The sequence below is a fragment of the Antedon bifida genome, chromosome 8 (assembly GCF_963402885.1).
Source record: "Antedon bifida chromosome 8, ecAntBifi1.1, whole genome shotgun sequence".
In the NCBI taxonomy this organism is placed as follows: domain Eukaryota; kingdom Metazoa; phylum Echinodermata; class Crinoidea; order Comatulida; family Antedonidae; genus Antedon; species Antedon bifida.
Genome location: NC_136233.1, coordinates 16,821,922 through 16,842,156, shown reverse-complemented (window position 1 = coordinate 16,842,156; position 20,235 = coordinate 16,821,922). Strand labels below are relative to the sequence as shown.

The window sequence follows — 20,235 nt, the reverse complement described above, 5'->3', positions numbered from 1 at the left end:
CTAGCTCTCCGCCGCCGAGATTTAATCAATTAGCATAATTTGGTTGCCCTGGCGCTACGAAGCTACTACAGACTTGAAAACAAGGGCACGTACGGAAGAAGTATGCCATGGTGTTTGTAGGTTCTAGACAAGAGGTAGTATTGATTTGATTTCTATTGTTTTGTTTCCGAATCTTTTGAATTATCGATTGTAGTTAGGCTACATCGGGTTACATGTAGTTTTTGACCATGAACAAATGAGCATATTGGAGTGAAGAAGACGAAGACTGAAGGACTGTTTTGTGAATGTTGTTGATTGATGCTGCTGTTGGAACGTACTGGGTCGAAATGAAATCTTTTCGGTGTGATTTTTTGTGTTGTAGTAGTACACTCTAGGCTTAGCTAGTTGCAGTTCATATTGTTAATTACTGATTTATTATTATTAGTTAAGCCATATCCATTTGATTAAATTTAATATATGAGGGCAAATTAAATGTTAATTTTATTCAAAATCATCAATCAATCATTGTCATATCATTTTCTTGCAGAAGCCTATGTTTTTATAATTATTTATTTAGGATGTTTCATCATTTTATGATTGAAAGTAAATAATAGATTTTCTAGTATTGGATACATTTTTTTCAATGATGTATGGGTAAGTTTTCATAATCAATGCATATGCAACATTTTTTTCATCTCATGGTTTACATCTGTAACAGTTTACTAATCAATGTATTACAGTTGACACCCAGTGGTCCTAAAGTTCCAACTCCCAAAACTTGATTTCACTATTAAAAATATTTATTCGGAATACCAGAGAATTTTTGGATAGACCAGTGGTGCCCAGTATTAGGAGAGTTGATTGTAATATTTAATAATATTAAATATTTTATTACTTCTTAGATTTTGTAGCTAACTTGAAAATATTACGTTATACAGTATTTTAAAAAAGGCTAAAATCTTCTCCACCCCTTACAAAAAAACAGTTTGATTTAATTTAAATGTAAAATGAATCATTAAACTCTCTTACTCTTCACATTATGATATTATTTGTCCTCTCTCGTGGGCTTATTCCTGAGCCAGTATGGTTATTTAAAATGCTTAAGTTCAGTGGTTCTTTTTATTTCTTTTAATGCATGTGCTTTGGTGTACAACCTTCTGTTTGATTTTAAGCATTCATTCGTCATTTTATCAAATTCATTTCAACTTGTAAAACTCATTTTAGTTTACTGTACTGTATTAACATTGTTGCTTATTTCATCTATCTAGCAATTCTTGATTTTAGTAATTGTCTCATTTCTTTTTTCTACAGTGTATTTTCATTCTTTGTTTAGCATACTTTTTCAAGCATTATTTCTTTAATGAAAATAATTACTATAATTAGTTATTATAATGTGGACTCGTGTATACAGTAGAACCTCTAATAATACCCCTTTCACACCAAACGCAAAACCCTGGAGACACTCCGAAGTTGACGCCCCGCTGTTTTGGTGTGAAAGGTGAAATCACCCTTACAAAAAAGTTCTATAGAATTCTATAGAGTTCTATAGAACATTTTATAGAGCTCTATGGTATTCTATAGAAGTACACAATTTCTATAGAAACATATTTCAATTTCTATAGAATTTATTTTGTGTCTATAGAATGTTTCTTTTTTTCTATAGAACCTATAATTTTATAGAATTTCTATAGAATTTATTTATGAATTTATATATGTGATTAATACATTGTCTCACCATTATTGAAAGATCATGGAATGAAGTGGATTGATAATTACATTTTTATTTTGCCAATAACAATTTTTTTTTCATCGCTTACAAAAAATTATATGATAAGCAATTTTGCATGTAAAAGAATAGGATTTTTCTTTACCAGTTTATAGATTGTTGAAAATCAAATTAAAATCTGGACAAAATACAGAAAAACAATATAACACTTTTCTGTAGAAACTCTATGAAATCTCTATAGAATTTTGATAGAGATTTTATTCAATCATTCTATAGAAAATCTATAAACAAATTCTATAGAATATTTGATATAAATTCTATTTATTTGATTTGACAAAATTTGAACAAATTTGTAAGGGATATTAACATGAACCAATTATCATTGTGTACTTGAATTATATCAACTTTTGCTTACTGTATATCATCAATTATTATAATTTTTATTGCTTAATGGGGGTTACATTTTGATTTTGCCAATAGCAATACAATAATACCTTTTACAATTTTGCATGTAAAGGAATATGATTTTTCTTTATAGACTGTTGAAAATCTAATTAACTTGGACAAAATATAGACAAACAATACAACGCTTTTCTATATAAACTCTATGAAATCTCTATAGAATTTTAATAGAGATTTTATAGAATCATTCTATAGAAATTCTATAGAATAGTTGATATAAATTCTATAAAAATATTTTTATTTAATTCTATAGAACACATTTGTAATATTAACATGAACTCATTATCAATACTGTGTATTTGAATTATATCAACTTTTGCTTACTGTATATCATCAATTATTATCATTTTTCATTGTTTAATTAATGGGAGTCGTTAATTAACACCTCCCTGGTTTTAACAAACACTACTCCAAGCCATAATGGATTGGTCCGTGCATGCAGTGCCTCATGGGATAGCTTGGTGCAACTGCAAGAAGAAAATCGGCGGGAGGATTTTAATTGTGTAGCAGCCAAGCAAGCTAGCCTCTAATTTTATTTGAAGAAAGATGAATACTTTGAATCATGTACAGTCTTAGCCAAAGGTTGGTTAATTAGTATTGTATTATTAACCTAGCTTACACATACCATATATGAGTTACATAATATAAGAATCTATGCTTTTTGGCCTAAATAGTAGTAGGCCTATGAGAATCAGGCCAACAAGCCAGCTAAAGTAAGGCCTACTACTACTAGGCCTACATATGGTGATTTGGGATTGGTTAGGGAAGCTAGGCCTAGCTAATTAAGAATTTAATTCGTTTTGTGCCTTCAAAAGAAAAGACCTACTTCATTGCTTAAATAAAAACAACAAGTTTTAAGCCTATATCATGATATAAACAATTCTGTCCTTATTCTATTGTTTTATAGATCTCGCCATCTCGTTACCAGATTATACTGTAAAGCTGTTTTTTTGCTGCGACAGTCATTGGCCAACAAAGTAAAAGAGATGAACAAAACACAGAAGGTTAGCGCACAGGAGCCACAGCAAAAAGAAGATACTGAATAGTTTTTATGTTTTGTATATTTTGTTGCACCTTGTTATTAATTCTTTTATTCATTACTCCAACTCATAACTGACCGGTAAAGTGTATGCTGATGTGTAATTATTAGTTTTATATTTTTAATTCTAAATTAGTTATTTAATTTATCCAAAACCTTGATCTTTTTACAGTGATATTATCCCTATTTCCCACAAGGTACAACCAAAACAATCCAGAATATATATATAAAAGACACCGAACCAACTACTAGTTATTCAACTGCAAAAACAATATTTAATAGTGTATAATAGTATATTTTTATGTGTATGTGTATATGTGTAATTTCGTTTTTATATTGTTATCCTAAATATTTTATTGATATTTCAATAAATTGCAGTACGCACTGAAACAGATGAAAAATTGACTTTAGATTTTATTACAGTACTCTTTTCGCCTATGCCTAACAAACGATTTGCTGTCGCATGAAAGAAGGTCTAATAGCGGACTTGTATTTATTTCAAGCTGAAGATCTCAACCACCCATAGAAAATAAACATTGTTTGGTTACTCATTTTCTATAGAAAGTTGTTGGGTTTCTATAGAAAAGTGAAACTTTTTCATGGAAGTTCTATAGAAAATGTTATAGAATTTGTATACAGCTCTATATAATTTCTATGGAGCTTTATATAATTTCTATAAAGTTTCTATAGACCTATTATAGTTTTTACAGAGTTTCTATAGAATTTCTTTAGAGTCTCCATAGAATTTCTATAGAGCTTTATATAATTTCTATAGAGTTTCTATAGACCTATTATAATTTTTACAGAGTTTCTATAGAATCTCTATAGAGTTTCCAAAGAATTTCTATAGAATTTCCATAGAATTTCTATAGTTTCCATAGAATTTTTATAGAGTTTCCATAGAATTTTTATAGAGTTTCCGTAGAATTTTTATAGAGTTTCCGTAGAATTTTTATAGAGTTTCCATAGAAATTCTATAGAATTTTTATAGAGTTTCCATAGAATTTTTATAGAGTTTCCATAGAATTTTTATAGAGTTTCCATAGAAATTCTATAGAATTTTTATAGAGTTTCCATAGAATTTTTATAGAGTTTCCATAGAATTTTTATAGAGTTTCCATAGAGTTTTCATAGAGTTTCCATAGAAATATCTATAGAATTTCCATAGAGTTTTCATAGAGTTTCCATAGAATTTCTATAGATTGTTTCTATAAAAAACTTTATAGAAAATCTATAGAAAATTCTATAGATCTTCTATACAATTTTTTTTTATAGAATTCTATAGAACATTTTTGTAAGGGCAAGCAACTCCGGAGTTTAAAACTGCGGGGTTGAACAGCTGAACATTCTCCGGTTGGTGTGAAAGGGGTATCTCCGGAGTTTCTCGATGTTTTGAATGGTCATTTACCCTGGGGTGTCTCCGGAGATCACTCCGGAGTTTTGGTGTGAAAGGGGTATAAGGGAAAATCTTTGGGATGTCCTCTATATTGCTAAATGTTCATTTCGCAGGAAAATGTCATCTATTCTTACTAGGAGTATCTCAGAGGAGGGATTCTACTGTAATTGTGCATGCATTGTGTTTTACTGTTTATTGTTTGTTTCTCAGAAATACTGTGTTTAAATTTGCATTGGATTATATTTATACCCATTTCTATTTCTAACATTAGTGAAGGGTCAAATTGTAATTCTTAGACCGTGTCTAATATTAATAAGAATGAATTACCCAATTTTAAAAAGCGCATTATTAATTGTTATATATGATTAATTATTTCTAGTATAAAGAGATCACCAATATTAAAAATCTAATCCATTTTCAAAATTTGTTTTTAGTAATCGAGGAAATAATCAAGAAAAGGATGAGTATGCAAAAGAGCGTGCCATCATGAACGATGTCGATGACAACGGATGGAGTCACATCCATCATGCTGCCATGCATGGCTTCATCAAATCTATTGAAAGATTTGTGGCAGCAAGTGAAGACCAATTGGAGTTTCCGACAAACTGCAGTCGTCAATTGACACCAATTCTTGTGGCTGTTGATAGTGGGAAGCTTGAAACCGTGGAGTGCTTAGTGCGTCTGGGATCCGATCTTAGGTATTCCAACCAGCATAATACTGGTGTTGTTGAACTTGCTTGTATGAAGTCTTACATGGACATCTTAGAATACTTTATTGCTCTTGACCACAAGGATCTTCCTGTATGGACAAGGCTAATGAAATTCCTTTTGTCAGACAATGACACGGATGCAATAGCAGCCACTAACGTTCTTACGAAACTGACCAATCCAGATGATTCTGGAAAGATACTTCATGCAGACGCCATTGTCAACAAAGATGGTGTTCTTAGTCTAGTAAAGGTGATTAAGTCGATGATCAGCGATAATGCTAAAGTAGGTGCTTATCAGGTCCTTTTAAATTTGTTGTCAATGCAGATTGTCAAAGATCAGTTTGTCAAAACTGGTGGCATTCCAATATCTCTTGACATCTTGAAAGGAAAGGATGGTAGTAAAGAATTAATGTTAATCACAGCAGTTCTCTTGTGCAGACTTTCAGTGGAGAAGGAATTTGTAGATTTGTTCGAAAGAAATGGTGCAGTTGAAATCTTGATAAAACTCTGTCAAACCAGTAATGACTCTGAGATCCTTGTTCAGGTGATTGATATGTTAGGACTCTTTGCATCAAGTGATGAAAAGCACAAGAAGTCAATTGGAGGAAGTCCTGGATGTTTTCCAGCTCTTGTGGCATTGTTTGACTCTGACAGATCCAAGGTTCTTCTTTTATCATTGGCCAAAGCTGTTAGTTCAATCGTTAGAGAAAATAAATCCAATCAAGATGCCTTTGTCAATGATGGTGGTTCTTCTGTGTTGATAACAATGGCAAGTATGAGAAACAGAGAACTTCAACTTAATGCCATCTATACTTTGCATATGGTCGCAAAAGACAATCCTAATACACAGAAAGCAATCTTAGAAGAAGGTGGCGTGATGCCGTTGATGCAGCTTTTAAAGCGCAGCCGTGCACCTAAAGTACATATGGTGACTGCAGGAGCTCTCTGGGCTCTGGCAGGTGAGGACATAGAAGAGCAGAGGACAATGGCAGGAATGGTTGGTGTCCAACTCTTGATAGAATTCCTCAATGCTCTTGCTGAAAATGATGTTCTTCATTATATTGGTGCAGAAGGTTTAGCCGTTCTTGCACAAGGACCGCACAACAAGCAGAACGTAATCGCTCAAGCAAATGGAGTACAACCTCTTGTGCGACTGTTACGATCTCCAAAAGAACACATTGTCTTAAGTGCCATCCGTGCCTTGAGGTACCTGTGCATAGGAATTGGTTTCATTCCTCATATTAAAAACCAAAATACTATATTAAGCGCACGTGGTATCAAATACTTGGTGGCGCTGATGGTCCACTCACGTAATGAGTTAGTCCAAGTGGAAGCTGCTCTTACTCTTGGATCTTGTTCTGTCGGTAAGTTAAATTTGTTTTTGTTAAAATACGCAATTAAAATTTGTACAGATAGTAGTTGGGAATTTAAGTAACACAATTTACTTACATAATAATTAGGAATTTAGGATGCAAACCTAGCTTTTTATCCATGGCAACAAAAAGCGGCTGTACTATAGTGATGTGTATCTATGGAAACTGAGATACTACTTACCATAGTGTTACAATCGTACGGTTAATTAAAAGATTTTCTCCGCGACCGATTTAATGAAAAGTAAAACATTTATGCAGGTGCTCGTTTTCAATGCGACCTGTAATTTTCGCAATAACACACTTTTCAGGATATTAAAAATCGAAATTTTGATAATCCATACTATATACAGTAATATTATATTTTTTGATGATATTAAATAATAAGCAATGCCTTAAAAATGGGGTGGTGGGGAAGGTATTTTTATACCTCTCTGGGAGGATAAATGAGAAGATCTACTTTCATTTTGCAAAATTGATAAAATCTTTTCGGTGGTAAAAAGAAAGAATTTAATATTCTTAAATGTAATTTTTATAACTATCCACTTCATATGATACTTCTGAGAACTCAAAACCTCCTACAATCCCAAGTGACTTGTAAACACAGTGTGAAATATGTTACTTGTTCCTATGGCGACATAAACTAAAAGGAAAGACTATAGTGTTGTTTGCATTGTGATTCAAATGCTGAGTTTATTATGTTCAAAGGTGGCTCAGGCGGATCATGGTCAACTAAGCTTTGTAAAAGATAATCCTTTAATTATTCTAGGCTTTTTAAATATCACCTATCCCAACAAATTACAACAAAAAAACAAAAAATGTCACCACTACTTGTGTACTACGATAATGGAAAAACAGCTACCAGTCATAGTATTGAATGTTCACTTGTTTAATAAAATACAATTAGACAGCCTTCATGATAATATGGATAGATATTTATTAGTCAAGCAAATTCCTTTAGTAAATGATACTATGCAAAAGAAGTGCTTCTAGAACAAACTATAAGTAATGTTTTCTGGTTACAATATATTTGATTGGAATGTTTAGTGTTTATGTTTAATAATAGCGGAGTAATTATACATTTTGAATTGAAGCACAATTCTCTGTCTATTTACTGCATTTATTTAGGTTGCCTGTACAGTTATTTATATCCTACTGATTATACATTTGTAGTTCCAAATATTACATCATTCTCTTTCAAGAAAATACAGTATTAAATCATTTTTCAGGATTTATTTTGCAATCAGAGCCCTATTAGTACCAAGTGCTTGTTGTTCATGATTGATATCAATTTGTTTACCAATCATTATCATGACAAATATCCGTATCAATTTCTGTTGAGTTGACAATGCCATTCATGTTATCATTTTGTTCAAACTCTAACTGCTGCTGAGTGATAAGGTTAACACATTTTTCTGTAGTTAGGTAAAGTTATCAAATATAAGGTTCACCAGTTTATCAGTTGGGGACATGCCATGGTTGTCAATGTTTGTAGTAAAACCCCCTTGAGTATTTTTCTACTATTTCGCAACTTTTAAATATTGAACAATAAATATTGAGAATTGTAGTATACTTATACTAAAGAAGCTCAACTGTTTATTAATTAAACACCCTGTTGCCAAATATGTATCTATATCGTTTTAAGAATGACAGAATTATTTATACTACCGGTATTATACATAAAATGAGAAGAAATTACAATAAAGGTGGGTGATTCCCACGAAAGATAAATTAAACACCCTGTTAAATTTAAACAACCTAATAAATTAAGCAACCTGTTGAAAAATGGAGAAATTAATTCCTCAGAAGTTGATATAATTTTCTTTTAAAGCAACCTGTTAATAAAGCAGTCTGAATAGCCACCCGCATAATATCTCGACTTCTCCTACTGAATATGCTCATTTAAAGCCTAAATATAAATATATTCTTTTTAAAATAAAAATGATTGAAAATCAATTACTTATGTAAATGAATTGTGTCCTTGTTTTAGGGAATCCAGAAGTGATGAACGACATTGGTGACAACATAGAGTTTGACTATATTCACATCTTGCGACTACAGTACAGCAAGGAGGAGATAGTCCGACTGTTGGCTGGGTCCGCATTGGCTGCCTTTGCATTCAACAACATTACTCAGCAGCGGGAGATTGCGGAATCGGGAGGGGTACGGTATCATTGCTTTGTCCCGTACCTCGAATCGGACGACGAGTTCTACAGATGTAACGCAGCCTTTCAGGTATTTTGCATTTGGAAAGTATTTTAAACCGTTGCCATAAGCGCTATATATGATCGACGTATTACTGCATAATTATATACCTATTGTTTTGTTTTCGATAAAATTGTGTTTACCACTTGCAGTGGCGTAACACAAAGGCCCTCCAACACTGGATGCCTCTGGCGTTTTTAGCCTTTTTTGACATATTTGAATGCATGTTTTACCTTTGGGCACAGCCGGGGGCCCCTGGATTTAGCCAATGAGCGCTCATAACCGTTACGCCACTGACTACTTGTAGTTAAACCTCTGGAATAGCTCCCTTTTTTTGTGTGTGTGTTTTTATCCTGGTATAAGTGAAAAATTGTGAAAAAAACATAATTTTTTTTTTTTATTGTAATCATTTTCTCTTCCTTTTATTGATCGTTTTTATTTTGTAAGGTTGTAGTTCTTGCGAGGATAATACCAGATGAGGATCAAGCGACATCATCAGCAATTGGTATCAAGCTCCTAGTGGATATGCTGGAACAATCAAAGAACGACCAAATCCTGGCCATCACTTGTGATTGCATTGCAAGATTATCACATACTAGAGCTGGTATGTTTCACCCAGGTCTATAGACTATAATAAATTGGTAGGGCCTATTGATGATCAGTATGCACGCATGGAGGTCCTGCTGAGAGAAAGTGGTTTACACACATCAGATACTGAAAATGAAATCTCAGGGATCTAGATCAATGCCCAAATAAAGAATATCCTGGAATTATAATACCGAATGTTTGTTCATTCTAATTTTTTTATTCTTCATTTTGATAGGGGTACCTGCTGCAATTGTTAGCATTGAGTCCATTGACAAACTGTGTGGGCTACTTTGTGCTGATAATGAGCAAGTTAGGGGGTCAGCAGCCGTTGCTCTTGGTTACTTAAGCTACAATCATATGGCTGAACGCCAACTTTTAAACAAGTAAGTTATGTCACCCTTTTTTAATTTCATAGAATAAGTATTTTCACTCCTTGTACCGACTTCAAACACTGTTTTTGTTTTAATAGATGCCGACTTGATCCGTACCTGTTCAAGGTGATAAGATATTACACACATGTATATAAATTATCCCCTGCATTCGTTGAAGCATGGCAACACTATAAACACATAGGACTTCCACCAATTGAGTAAGTACTCCTTACCCTAGCTGTTTGGAAAGGTGAAAGAGGTCACAATATAAAACTCAATGTCATTGAGCAGGAATAGTCTTCTTATGCATTCCCTAATCTATTGCTATGTAAGACCAGTGGCGTATTGTTTTTAAGCGCTCACTGGCTAAACCCAGGGGCCCCGGAGCTTACAAGGACCCCTGAGCAGGACCAAAGCCTTTAAATATCATGTTGAAAAAGGCTGAAAATATCTAAGGCCTCAAGCGACTTAGGGTTCCTGGACCAGGGGTCTCGGACCTCTGCGTTACACCACTGTGTAAGACTCCTTTGTCACGTACAGGCAATACTTTTTGGTAATGTTTTGATAATGTTATTTGGAAATGAAGTTAATGGAGGAAATTCTGTGCACATATTTCAACGTGCAAGCTACACATTCCACGGTTCACCTAACTCGTCCTAGTGATGAGTTTAAAGCTAGTTTTTTTAAACAAATTGTCAATATTTTATAATTTTTATTACAGCACAAGTGACCGGCCAAGCCTTGTGTCCAAGAAATCAACCACATATCTTACCAATGGAAAAAATACAGGTATTTTATATGAAATATTGTATACCTTTCTTATTCTATCTTGCATCTATTAATTACCAGTCAAGATGATGCAGTAAATCTCTCTTCTCTCTATAAAGCTCTGTCTACACTATCAAACTAAGTGTGATGTACCTAAATATGGTAGTGATATGCCCAAATATAGTAGTGATATGACATCATCGTGTCCATATTTGGGCACATCACATTTTTTGTCACATAATGTTTGATAGTGTAGACAGAGCTTTAGAAATAACAACTCCACCTCCTCACTTCTTATTAATTAAAGACTTCTCCTGGAGGAAGAAAGCTCAAAATAACAATAAATTGTTTTGAAACAGTTATAGAATATTAAATAATTATTTAAAATAAACGGGTTACATTTTGCTAAATTGTTCTTTTTGTTCTCTTTGCTCTTCGTGATAGATGGGTAAGTAATATTTATTATTCACATTGGTGGTGTTTATGTATACTCATTTGGTTTATATATAAATATATATATTGTGCTAACTCTCACTTCCTACCAACTGACACCATCACTGTTGCTGTATGTTAAATCCACAAGACCAGTAGCATAACGTAGGGGTAAAAGGCCCCTGGTTTAGCACTCCTAAGGGGCCCTCCAATGCAGGGTAGTTGCATTGGACTGCTCATGCTCTGGGGCCCCTTGGCTTAGCGAGTGAGCGCTCATAGCCGTTACGCTACTGCACAATATTATAATATAATGCATAAACATATCAATATTAATCATAACAGCATTCTCACAACACAATTCAATGCCAATAAAGATTATGATGCACATTTCTGATGTCATTCCATGACCTAATGCATGCCTCCATATAAACCACTTTTCAAAAAAAATAAAGTCAGGTTTTGCCAAAGAGATAACATAATAGGTGACAGTGAATTAGGATGACAAAAGATGGAATCTACGCCCCCTAATTTAAGCTAAATTTGGAAACAAGACTACTCTATGGTACAGTAATATCCATGGTTAATGCAATTCAAGTATAATCCCACCCTCAATTTCAAATTTCATACCCAAGCCCACTGCTGTTTAAGTACGAATATGTTTTAGCTAGGTACAATACTAAAAGGCATTCTACTAACTATGTCAATTTAAAGGAAAGGTGTTTCAATTGATTGGCTACTAATTTTTATTTTATTTATTTTTGGCTTATTGTGTAGTATGTTAAGCTAGGCTTTTGCCAAAATTTAAAAAGGTCTTCAGGGAGCAATGGTTGTGGTTTAATAATAGTACCTTATTTTAACATTACACTTGTTATTGATGCCAATCACTATGCTAATGTTTGAAGAGTGGTAAAAGGTAAGTTGTAGCGATCCCAAGAAGGTGATTGAAATCTCATTGATTAGATCCGTGCATAGTTCACATTTGGTGTTGACCTCTAAACCTTCTCCCACCCACCCCTTTTTCAAAATATGCTCAGCTCATGGTGGGGCCATAACATTTCACAATCAAAGTTTAAAACAATGCAAACAGTTTTTTAAAGACACTATTTGTGCATGGAAATAATTATCTGTTTAATTCACTGCAGTGTATATTTTGTTGTATGTATGTTTTTATAATATATTTTGTCACCACATTATCACTGCCAAATCATTATGCGCCTTTCTGTGGTATCTTGATGTTGATACTGAGAATGCTCTTCCTTTTCATTAGATTATAAATGTAGGGGAGGATTCCAGCATTGTGTACAAGGGACCTGATGCACCCTGCTCTAAATATGCCTCTGAAATGAACATTCCTTCCTTTGGATCCAGCTACAGTACATCATGAAGTAGTCCATGCTTTCTTGGATACAGCACTATCATTGTATAATACATCTTTCAAAAATTAATATAAATTATTATATATTAATAATTATTCCAACTTTATTAATTGGAGATGTGTTTTATATAGTATATATAATACTTGAAAGAATGCCTACATTTCATATTGAATGTACTGTACTGTATAGTCTGGGCTCCAGACGGAGTTTTGTCTTAATATTAGTGAAAAGATAAATATTTTTGCACATATGGCGTTTCATACATGTATTATTTGAGACAAAAATCAAAACGATGACGTGTGGAATGACATAAAAAAGACAATAAATACAGACTTGGAGCAAGTCTATGTACTGTATAATGAATTTGGCAAATTCAAGTTTGAGAATTCTAAAGCAACACTCTTACTAATATACCCACGCTCATTACATCATTGTTTATTTGAATTTCAGTACTTCCGTACACGGGACCGAGCCCTGGGGAGATTGGGCCGAATCCCCAGCCCGCTTCTCCCACGAACATGTTGACTTCCAACTCCCATGAAGATGAAGCAACGGTAACAGAAGCACCGAGTACAACCAATGATATCTCTGACGATGGCCATCAGTTGTCAGAACAGGGGTCTCAACAAAGTTTAAGAAGCCATCCTTCAACTGCAAGGAGCCAGATGTCTCGGAGGTCAGTCATGATGTCCTCCGGAATTATTTGATGGCATTCTGCATTTTAATCAGTCACAATTCCATGGAGGTATACCTCCATGAAAATACACATGTAAAAGCACTTGAAACAGTGTGATTTTAGAAAACTTTATTTTAATGCAACAGGCATGTACAGTATGTTGGTTGATGACTACTTTCCCAGGCTGGATGGACAGGTCTCCCTACTTCAATTTAAAGGGTTTTTTAAAGGATGTTCATCACACATATAGGTCACACCTTGGTTGGCGCTAATTACAAATGTTTGAATGATGAACCTGCTGTATAGCACAAGTAAATGGTTCTTTCAAGCTTCCCAGTGTGCAAAAATAATTTTTAAATTGAGGTACATATTGTACATTAGCTCTTTGGAAATGGTATGTTTTTCCAATTTTAATAAATAATTTTAATTCCCTAAAATACATGGAAGACAAAGCTTGTCCCTTAGTTTAGATGTTTCAATACCATGGCTTGTATCACCATTACTGGAGTGTTCACAATCTTCAAACTATAAGAACTACATTGCTTAGATGAGATATGTACTTTGTAGGCCTAGTGTCCCGATACACATCAATGGGTCCCTGTAATTACAGTCAAAGTCAACCTTCCTACCAAGCGTAAAAGAATATCCATCCTTGTGTCAAATTTATTGAATATAAATATGTATAAAGTAAATGTATATTTTTAGTATTAAAGTATGAAATTTAGCAGAAACTAAACAGTGAAATTGGTAAAACAATTTGTATTCTAATGCGGTAACTCAATAAAATATTGTACTGTACATACATAATGCGTTGTTTGGGTGTTTATTTTCTATGAAATTTAAATACAGTACCGTATATGACCTAACATGGCATTTAATACTTGAACTCACAAGACAGATAAAGAGCTTAAGCAGTGCTCTCTTTTCAATATGAACCTGTTAAAGATGTATTGTCCCCCAAAAACATGAACAATTTGAATATGTCATATTGTAGTTTTAAAAGTTAATCACTTCCGTATTTTCACTTATAAAATGACAAAATAAATGGTTAAACTCAACCAAAACCCATTGGCTGGCAGCCAATTTTACCATTTTTTGCTTTAAATAATAGTTTTTTCAGGTAAATACATTTTTTTTCGATCCAATTTTTTGTCAAAGTGGATAACTATTATGTTACATTAAAATGGCATATTAAAAAAAAAATGTGTTAGGAATTATTTTTTCAGGGGGAAAATACAACATTCCAAGTGAGGTTTGAAGATAAAGCCAATACTACTTGAATGAAAACAACAAAACCTTTTATTGTGTATAAAATGATTTGCACAATTTCACTAAGTATCAAACAGAGTGTATTATTTATACATTTGTATTAAAATTACCATATATGGAATATAATGCATATTTTTCTACTCACAACAAACACAATATATCAAAAAATCACAAACTGTAAGATGTAGGCCTACAATTGTTTGCAATAAATACTTAAATCATAATATAAGCACCAACTTGATGAGTTTTGTCACTTTCTGCAATAACTGACTGTAACTGTGTAAAAATGTATTTAGTAACAATACAATAATAACAGCTGCTAACATTAATAAATATAATAATAGTCTATAAAATATAATTACTGTAGTATAATAAAAAATAAATAAATGAAATCTGTATAAAGTATCAAACCTGAAGTTCTTGTGGCCGTGTTTACCATTCACACTTTGGAGGGTAATACCCTTAAAAGTCTCTTATTGAAGTGAATACCATTTAAAGGAAAGGAAATCCTTAAATATTAATTCACTTAAGTAAAACATGCTTATTTATAAGTGACATACAGTATAATAAATCATGTAAGTGTCATCGGTTATATGACCACATGTGTGAAGTTCTGTCTACACTATCAAACTTTATGTGACAAACAAAATGTGACATATCACTACCATATTTGGGCACATCACATTTTTTGTTGTCAAACTAGTTTAATGGGATAGTGTAGACAGAGCTCCTCTAATTTAAGTCTACACTAGCAAGCTCTATTGTTTCTTAATGTTGATCTAAAGTTTGCGTTACATCACATTTGTATACAGAAGTTTGAACGATCTCCTGAGGACAATCAAAGAATATTGATCAAAACGTCGAGAAACTCAACAGCTCTTTTCAAAACTATATACATGTGGTGTACCGCAAACTTTATAACATATTGATTTCGCCATGCAAATGCAATATATTTTTTAATGTTTTTACAATTAAAATTTTCCAATTGTAATATTACCTTCTATCATTATTTTCTTGAATTTGAAAAAAGGAGCAAATCAAGTATAATTCCTAATAAAGCCTAGTTGACCGAGTAGAAAACTGCAAGTTTGCTCATGTTTGCACACTTAAGTTACTAGGCTTAAGGACCACATTTTTGAGATATTTTGTAGCATTTTCTAAAATCTAAAATTAGAATCATTAAAATGCAGCTACAATTGTACTATTCTAGTGGTCCTTAAGTTGACGGTCATTAATTGGAGGTAGATAGTAAAGCAGCAGAATTAAAACACCATAGAGTTAAATTAACAGTCCAATGTATTGCAATTTGTTATATTAATTTTATACTACTACTATTACAACTGCTTGCTATATTACAGCATAAAATAATTTATTTTTAAAAAATTATCAAAATTATTCAAATTCAGTCAACTCTCCTAATACAAAACTTTCTACAACTCTCCCACAACTAGAACTATATTAGGTTTCAAAAGGTCCCAAAATATTAATTAATAAATTGCATTTAAAAAAAACAGAATTTTGTGGGGAATCCCAAAATGTTTGGGAGAGTATGACAAATAAAAATAATATAAAACTACTGAAATATGTGAAAGACTAGTCTGACTTATGTATCACATCAAATTCAAAAGAATATAACCGTAACGGTTATGTCATCACGATAGGAACGTGAAATCTCTTTCGGTAACGTCAAAGAAGTTGACAGTTTATCATGCTTAAACTTGTTTCCATTACCACACAAAGCATAGCGGATTAAATGCGTAGCCACGTTGTCATCTACTGGCTTTAAAGTGTCCTTGCGTTGTTTAATGCGACACTGTAATTGTACAAGAGATAGCCCATGGATGTCATCCATTGTTTGTGGCTGTAAGAAATCGCCAACGAGTTTGATGCATTTATCGGTGCTGATCATCTCCCAGAGTCCATCAGAAGCCAGGATCATAAATTTATCTTTCTCGGTAATTGTATGAGTTTTGATTTCTGGCGTGGCAATTAAATACGGTGGAGTCTTGTAATATTTTGGCAACACATGACCAGGGTTGAGTGCACTTATTATCGTCCGTTGGTCTGTTTCTGACCATTTGAAGCGCACATCTCCGAAAGCCCTTAATGGCATTAATTCTCCAAGGAGTCTACCATTTTTAAGGACTGAAATGTCTTCGCTTGCCGGATGAGCAGATTTTAAACGTTTTACTTCATTCTGGTTTTGTTGGACGTGATCTTCAGAAAGGTTTACAGCAGTCCATGAACCATCCGCCTCCTTCTGTCCAACAACAGCTCGACAGTCACCAGTATTTGCTAAAAATATCTCAGAGTCACGAATGTATGCGACACAAGCGCATGCACCGGAGATAGCTATATGTAAAGCTTCTTCGTTGAGGTATGAATTTGTTGTCTTCTTCGCTTCAGAAGAAAGGTCCTTATCCAGACGATCAAACGCAGTCTCTAGACAATCAGGAATGTCAATATCGTCCATGTGGTCGACAGAGAGGTTATCTAATAAATACTTATGAATACTTTCTAGAAAGAGGTCATGGCAGTCTTGCGACACATACTCATTGGGATGTCGGAAGAATTCTACAAGACTTAACATCTTATTTTTCTCCATCTCAATTTTAGTCTTCTTCAGATCTTCAAATGGTAATATCTCAAGCGCAATGTACTCAAAGAGTCTTTGACAAACAGCTTGAGCGCATGCTGGACCAGCGTGCCCGTCAAAAATGCCAAATAACATTCCAGATGTGTATTTACAGCGACCTTGCGCTCGTCTGTCTTCTATCGGATGGTTCGCTTCAAGCTGGTTGCTTTGAAAACCTTTTACAACTTCATTTTTATCAAGAAACTTATGATTCGATTCATTTTTCTGTAAGATAGCTGTTGCCTGCTGCGGAGAGATTTTCGGCTGGATATGAAAATGACATTTTTTAATATAATATGGCGTGTGTTTTGCATGTAGATTTTTCAAATAAGCCGTGTAATGTTGTGTGCAAGTCCAATAGGTTAGTACATTTCTGTCAGGTTGAAAAATTCTTGCATGGCTTACTGTCCTTGCAGTAGTCATACACATATTTTTTTCCGGTCTACTAAGAATTCGGCTCAATATTAAAAATGGGGTATAACATTTATGGTGTGCCATGATCAATGTCTCTCAGCTATTTTATGACTATATTAGCAGCAGTACAGAAATTGATGTCATTTTTTCCATTCTTTTTTGAGATCTTGAATCAGCACATCTGAAAAAAATTGTTTAAACAGTTACCAATCCAATGTTACTTTTTATAAATGTATTTACTATTGTACAGGGGATCCAGTCAAGTCGCCCCATCGCAAAGTCGCCTCATACAAAGTCGCCCAATACAAAGTCGCCCCATCGCAAAGTCGCCCCAAAACAAAGTCGCCCCGGCACAGTCGCCCCATCGCAAAGTCGCCCCATTACAAAGTCGCCCCAACGCAAAGTCGCCCCATCGCAAAGTCGCCCCATCGCAAAGTCGCCCACGGTTTTATTTCTGTATGATTATGAAGCGCCGCCGCTAGTAGTACGCTGTTTTAATCATATCGGTTGCGTTTGATATCGATTGCGTTGTTACTTTGGTCGCGCTAAATGTCGCATACATTATAATGTTTATCCTATTATATACATAATTTGTGTTTTAATTTTTATTTTACAGGTTTTAATGGAGTGATGTGCTTTTAAAAATCATTAAAAAAATACTCCCTTGTTTGAAAGTTCTAAAAAGATTATCCCTGATTTATAGTTTCGAAAATGTTAATTTAATATGATTTTAAAATTAGTTACCAGAGCCACAATTACGAATCTTTCTTCAACCTACGCGTGGATACCAGCTCAATTTTTAGGATAATATAATAAATGTATAAATGTGTAGTAGGCCTTCGTATAGATTTACAGTAGTTAAAACAATAACAGTGTTGTAAGACAATGAGTGTTATAGGCTACTTGATCATTTTGCATTTATTGACAAGTTATGTGTCTTAATTTTATGACTTTTCAAAATGAAGAAAAAAAAAAAAAATTTCATCGCCGATATGATTGTTTTACATGCAGGTATTTTAGTAAAATTTAAAACGCTACATATTGACCATGGAAAAACCATCGTACAGTATCGTGTGCGTGTTTTTTTAAAAGGGGAATCCCCGACGGTCAGCAGAAAGACGTAGCAGCTGTGAGGAAACAGATACCAGAAGGCGCAGCTCCGATTGGTTTCAGAGTTTCAGATGGCGAGTCGCCTTTTATTCAACAGCACAATGATCATTTTACTGAAGAAATTCTTTTCAACCCTTTTGGTTATAGAACATTCTAATTATCATGCCTAATAAATATCCTCATATCGGGTGTTTATTTAATTTTAATTTAAACAAGACAGAGACACGGAGTAATACGTACACGGACGTACGACGAATACACACACGCACGTCATCATTTACGACATATAGTGGTGATATGATGCAATTTTATAATGGATATAATGATGGGATTGCCTTTCAAGGCTTACAATCAATGTTCATTGTAATACTATGTATATAATAGTAAACTGAATGTTTATAAATAAATTGTTTTACGTAATTTGTTGCATATAAAATAAAAGACACAGACGCAGCCTACGTTTCCTATAAAATATTTCACATTTAAATAATTATGTACTGTTAAATGACATTACATTATGCTGGATAATACTATAATCTTAAACTATGTTTACAAATTGTCATTTTTTAAGGCACACATCTTTCTCATCATACTGACCTGTAAAATAAAAACAAAAATCAATTATTAATATAGGCCTAATAATAATAAATATTCATCGACCAAAGTAAAAATAATCTAGATAGTATAACATCATTTTATCGCGACCAAAATTAAACGCGACCGATTTCGAACGCGACTGATATCATCGTAAAACTCCGGCGGGGTTTCCCCATCTTCAGATGATGCGTTGTAGTGCGACAACGGCGGAGTAATTACGGGGGTTTCCCTCTGGTAAGCTAGCACGTTAGTGCGACCGCGGAGTGATTAGTCGGGGTTTCCTCTCTGATGATCGGGGTGCGTGACGATCGTGTAACCTGAGACTACATGGCGGGACTTCCCCTTTTATGCATACACGTTCCGTGTTATTTTGTGTATCATTGCGACATTTTACGCACTTGTAAACTATTTTTTAATGTTTTGGGGCGACTTTGCGATAGGGCGACTTTGTGATGGGGCGACTTTGCGATGGGGCGACTTTGCGTTGGGGCGACTTTGCGTTGGGGCGACTTTGCGATGGGGCGACTGTGTCGGGGCGACTTTGTTTTGGGGCGACTTTGCGATGGGGCGACTGTGTAAGGGGCGACTTTGTATGGGGCGACTTTGCGATGGGGCGACTTGACTAGCATCCTTGTACAGTACTGTACATCCCGCCCATCCTACATGCTGCATGGGTTACCAGTACACTATAAACAAAATACAGACCACACACAAACCATACAGCACATTTTTGGATTAACAAAACATATCTAGGCCTAGACCCACTTCCACTACCTACTACTAGCTACTACTATCCCCCTAACTAGCTAGCCTAGGCCTAGGCCTAGTCTAGGTGATAGGAAGGATAGCCTAACTAACTAGGCCTAGGCCTACCACCTACCTTACTTAAAAAGGTAACTTGAATTAATCAATAACCAATAATAATCAAAAATTGTCAGGTTACTTACAAATTCATATTATTATTAGACAAACATATAATTTCAAAAACATTCAACAAAAAATGTTCAGGAATCCAGTTCACTTTCATACTTTCCTTTTTCTGAAAATTGAAAAATAATTGTTTGTCGCCCTCTGTTGCTCGTAAGATATTTAAATTAGCAAAACAACAGAAA

At 34.0% G+C, this 20,235-nt stretch overlaps 2 protein-coding genes across 3 annotated transcripts; one reads left to right on the top strand and one right to left on the bottom strand.

Moving 5' to 3' along the window:
- Nucleotide 1: 1 nt before the first annotated feature.
- On the top strand, nt 2–13,947 carry LOC144849742 (ankyrin and armadillo repeat-containing protein-like). Of its 2 annotated transcripts, XM_078706770.1 has the most exons (9): nt 2–134; nt 527–633; nt 5,037–6,676; nt 8,673–8,917; nt 9,335–9,491; nt 9,711–9,858; nt 9,945–10,064; nt 10,568–10,635; nt 12,873–13,947. In XM_078706770.1, exons 2-9 carry the CDS (start codon nt 623–625, stop codon nt 13,127–13,129), a joined length of 2,646 nt encoding a protein of 881 aa, XP_078562896.1. In that variant the 5' UTR covers nt 2–134; nt 527–622; the 3' UTR covers nt 13,130–13,947. The 2 variants fall into 2 exon arrangements, with proteins under 2 accessions (XP_078562896.1, XP_078562897.1); XM_078706771.1 differs by lacking the exon at nt 527–633 and having other exon boundaries at nt 78–134.
- A 432-nt stretch (nt 13,948–14,379) lies between these two features.
- Nucleotides 14,380–20,168, bottom strand: LOC144849596 (pyruvate dehydrogenase [acetyl-transferring]-phosphatase 1, mitochondrial-like). Its single transcript, XM_078706558.1, has 2 exons — nt 20,071–20,168; nt 14,380–17,597 (listed from the first exon to the last, which is right to left on the bottom strand). Exon 2 carries the CDS (start codon nt 17,498–17,500, stop codon nt 15,989–15,991), a length of 1,512 nt encoding a protein of 503 aa, XP_078562684.1. The 5' UTR covers nt 17,501–17,597; nt 20,071–20,168; the 3' UTR covers nt 14,380–15,988.
- Between the last annotated feature and the right edge of the window lie 67 nt (nt 20,169–20,235).

Excerpts from the sequence above, each read along its gene's own strand:
- LOC144849596 (XM_078706558.1), bottom strand. The coding sequence starts at position 17,500 with ATGGCACACCATAAATGTTATACCCCATTTTTAATATTGAGCCGAATT.
- LOC144849742 (XM_078706770.1), top strand. Across the intron at positions 6,677-8,672 it reads TCTTGGATCTTGTTCTGTCG|GGAATCCAGAAGTGATGAAC; the intron begins GTAAGTTAAATT and ends TCCTTGTTTTAG. Across the intron at positions 8,918-9,334 it reads GATGTAACGCAGCCTTTCAG|GTTGTAGTTCTTGCGAGGAT; the intron begins GTATTTTGCATT and ends TTATTTTGTAAG.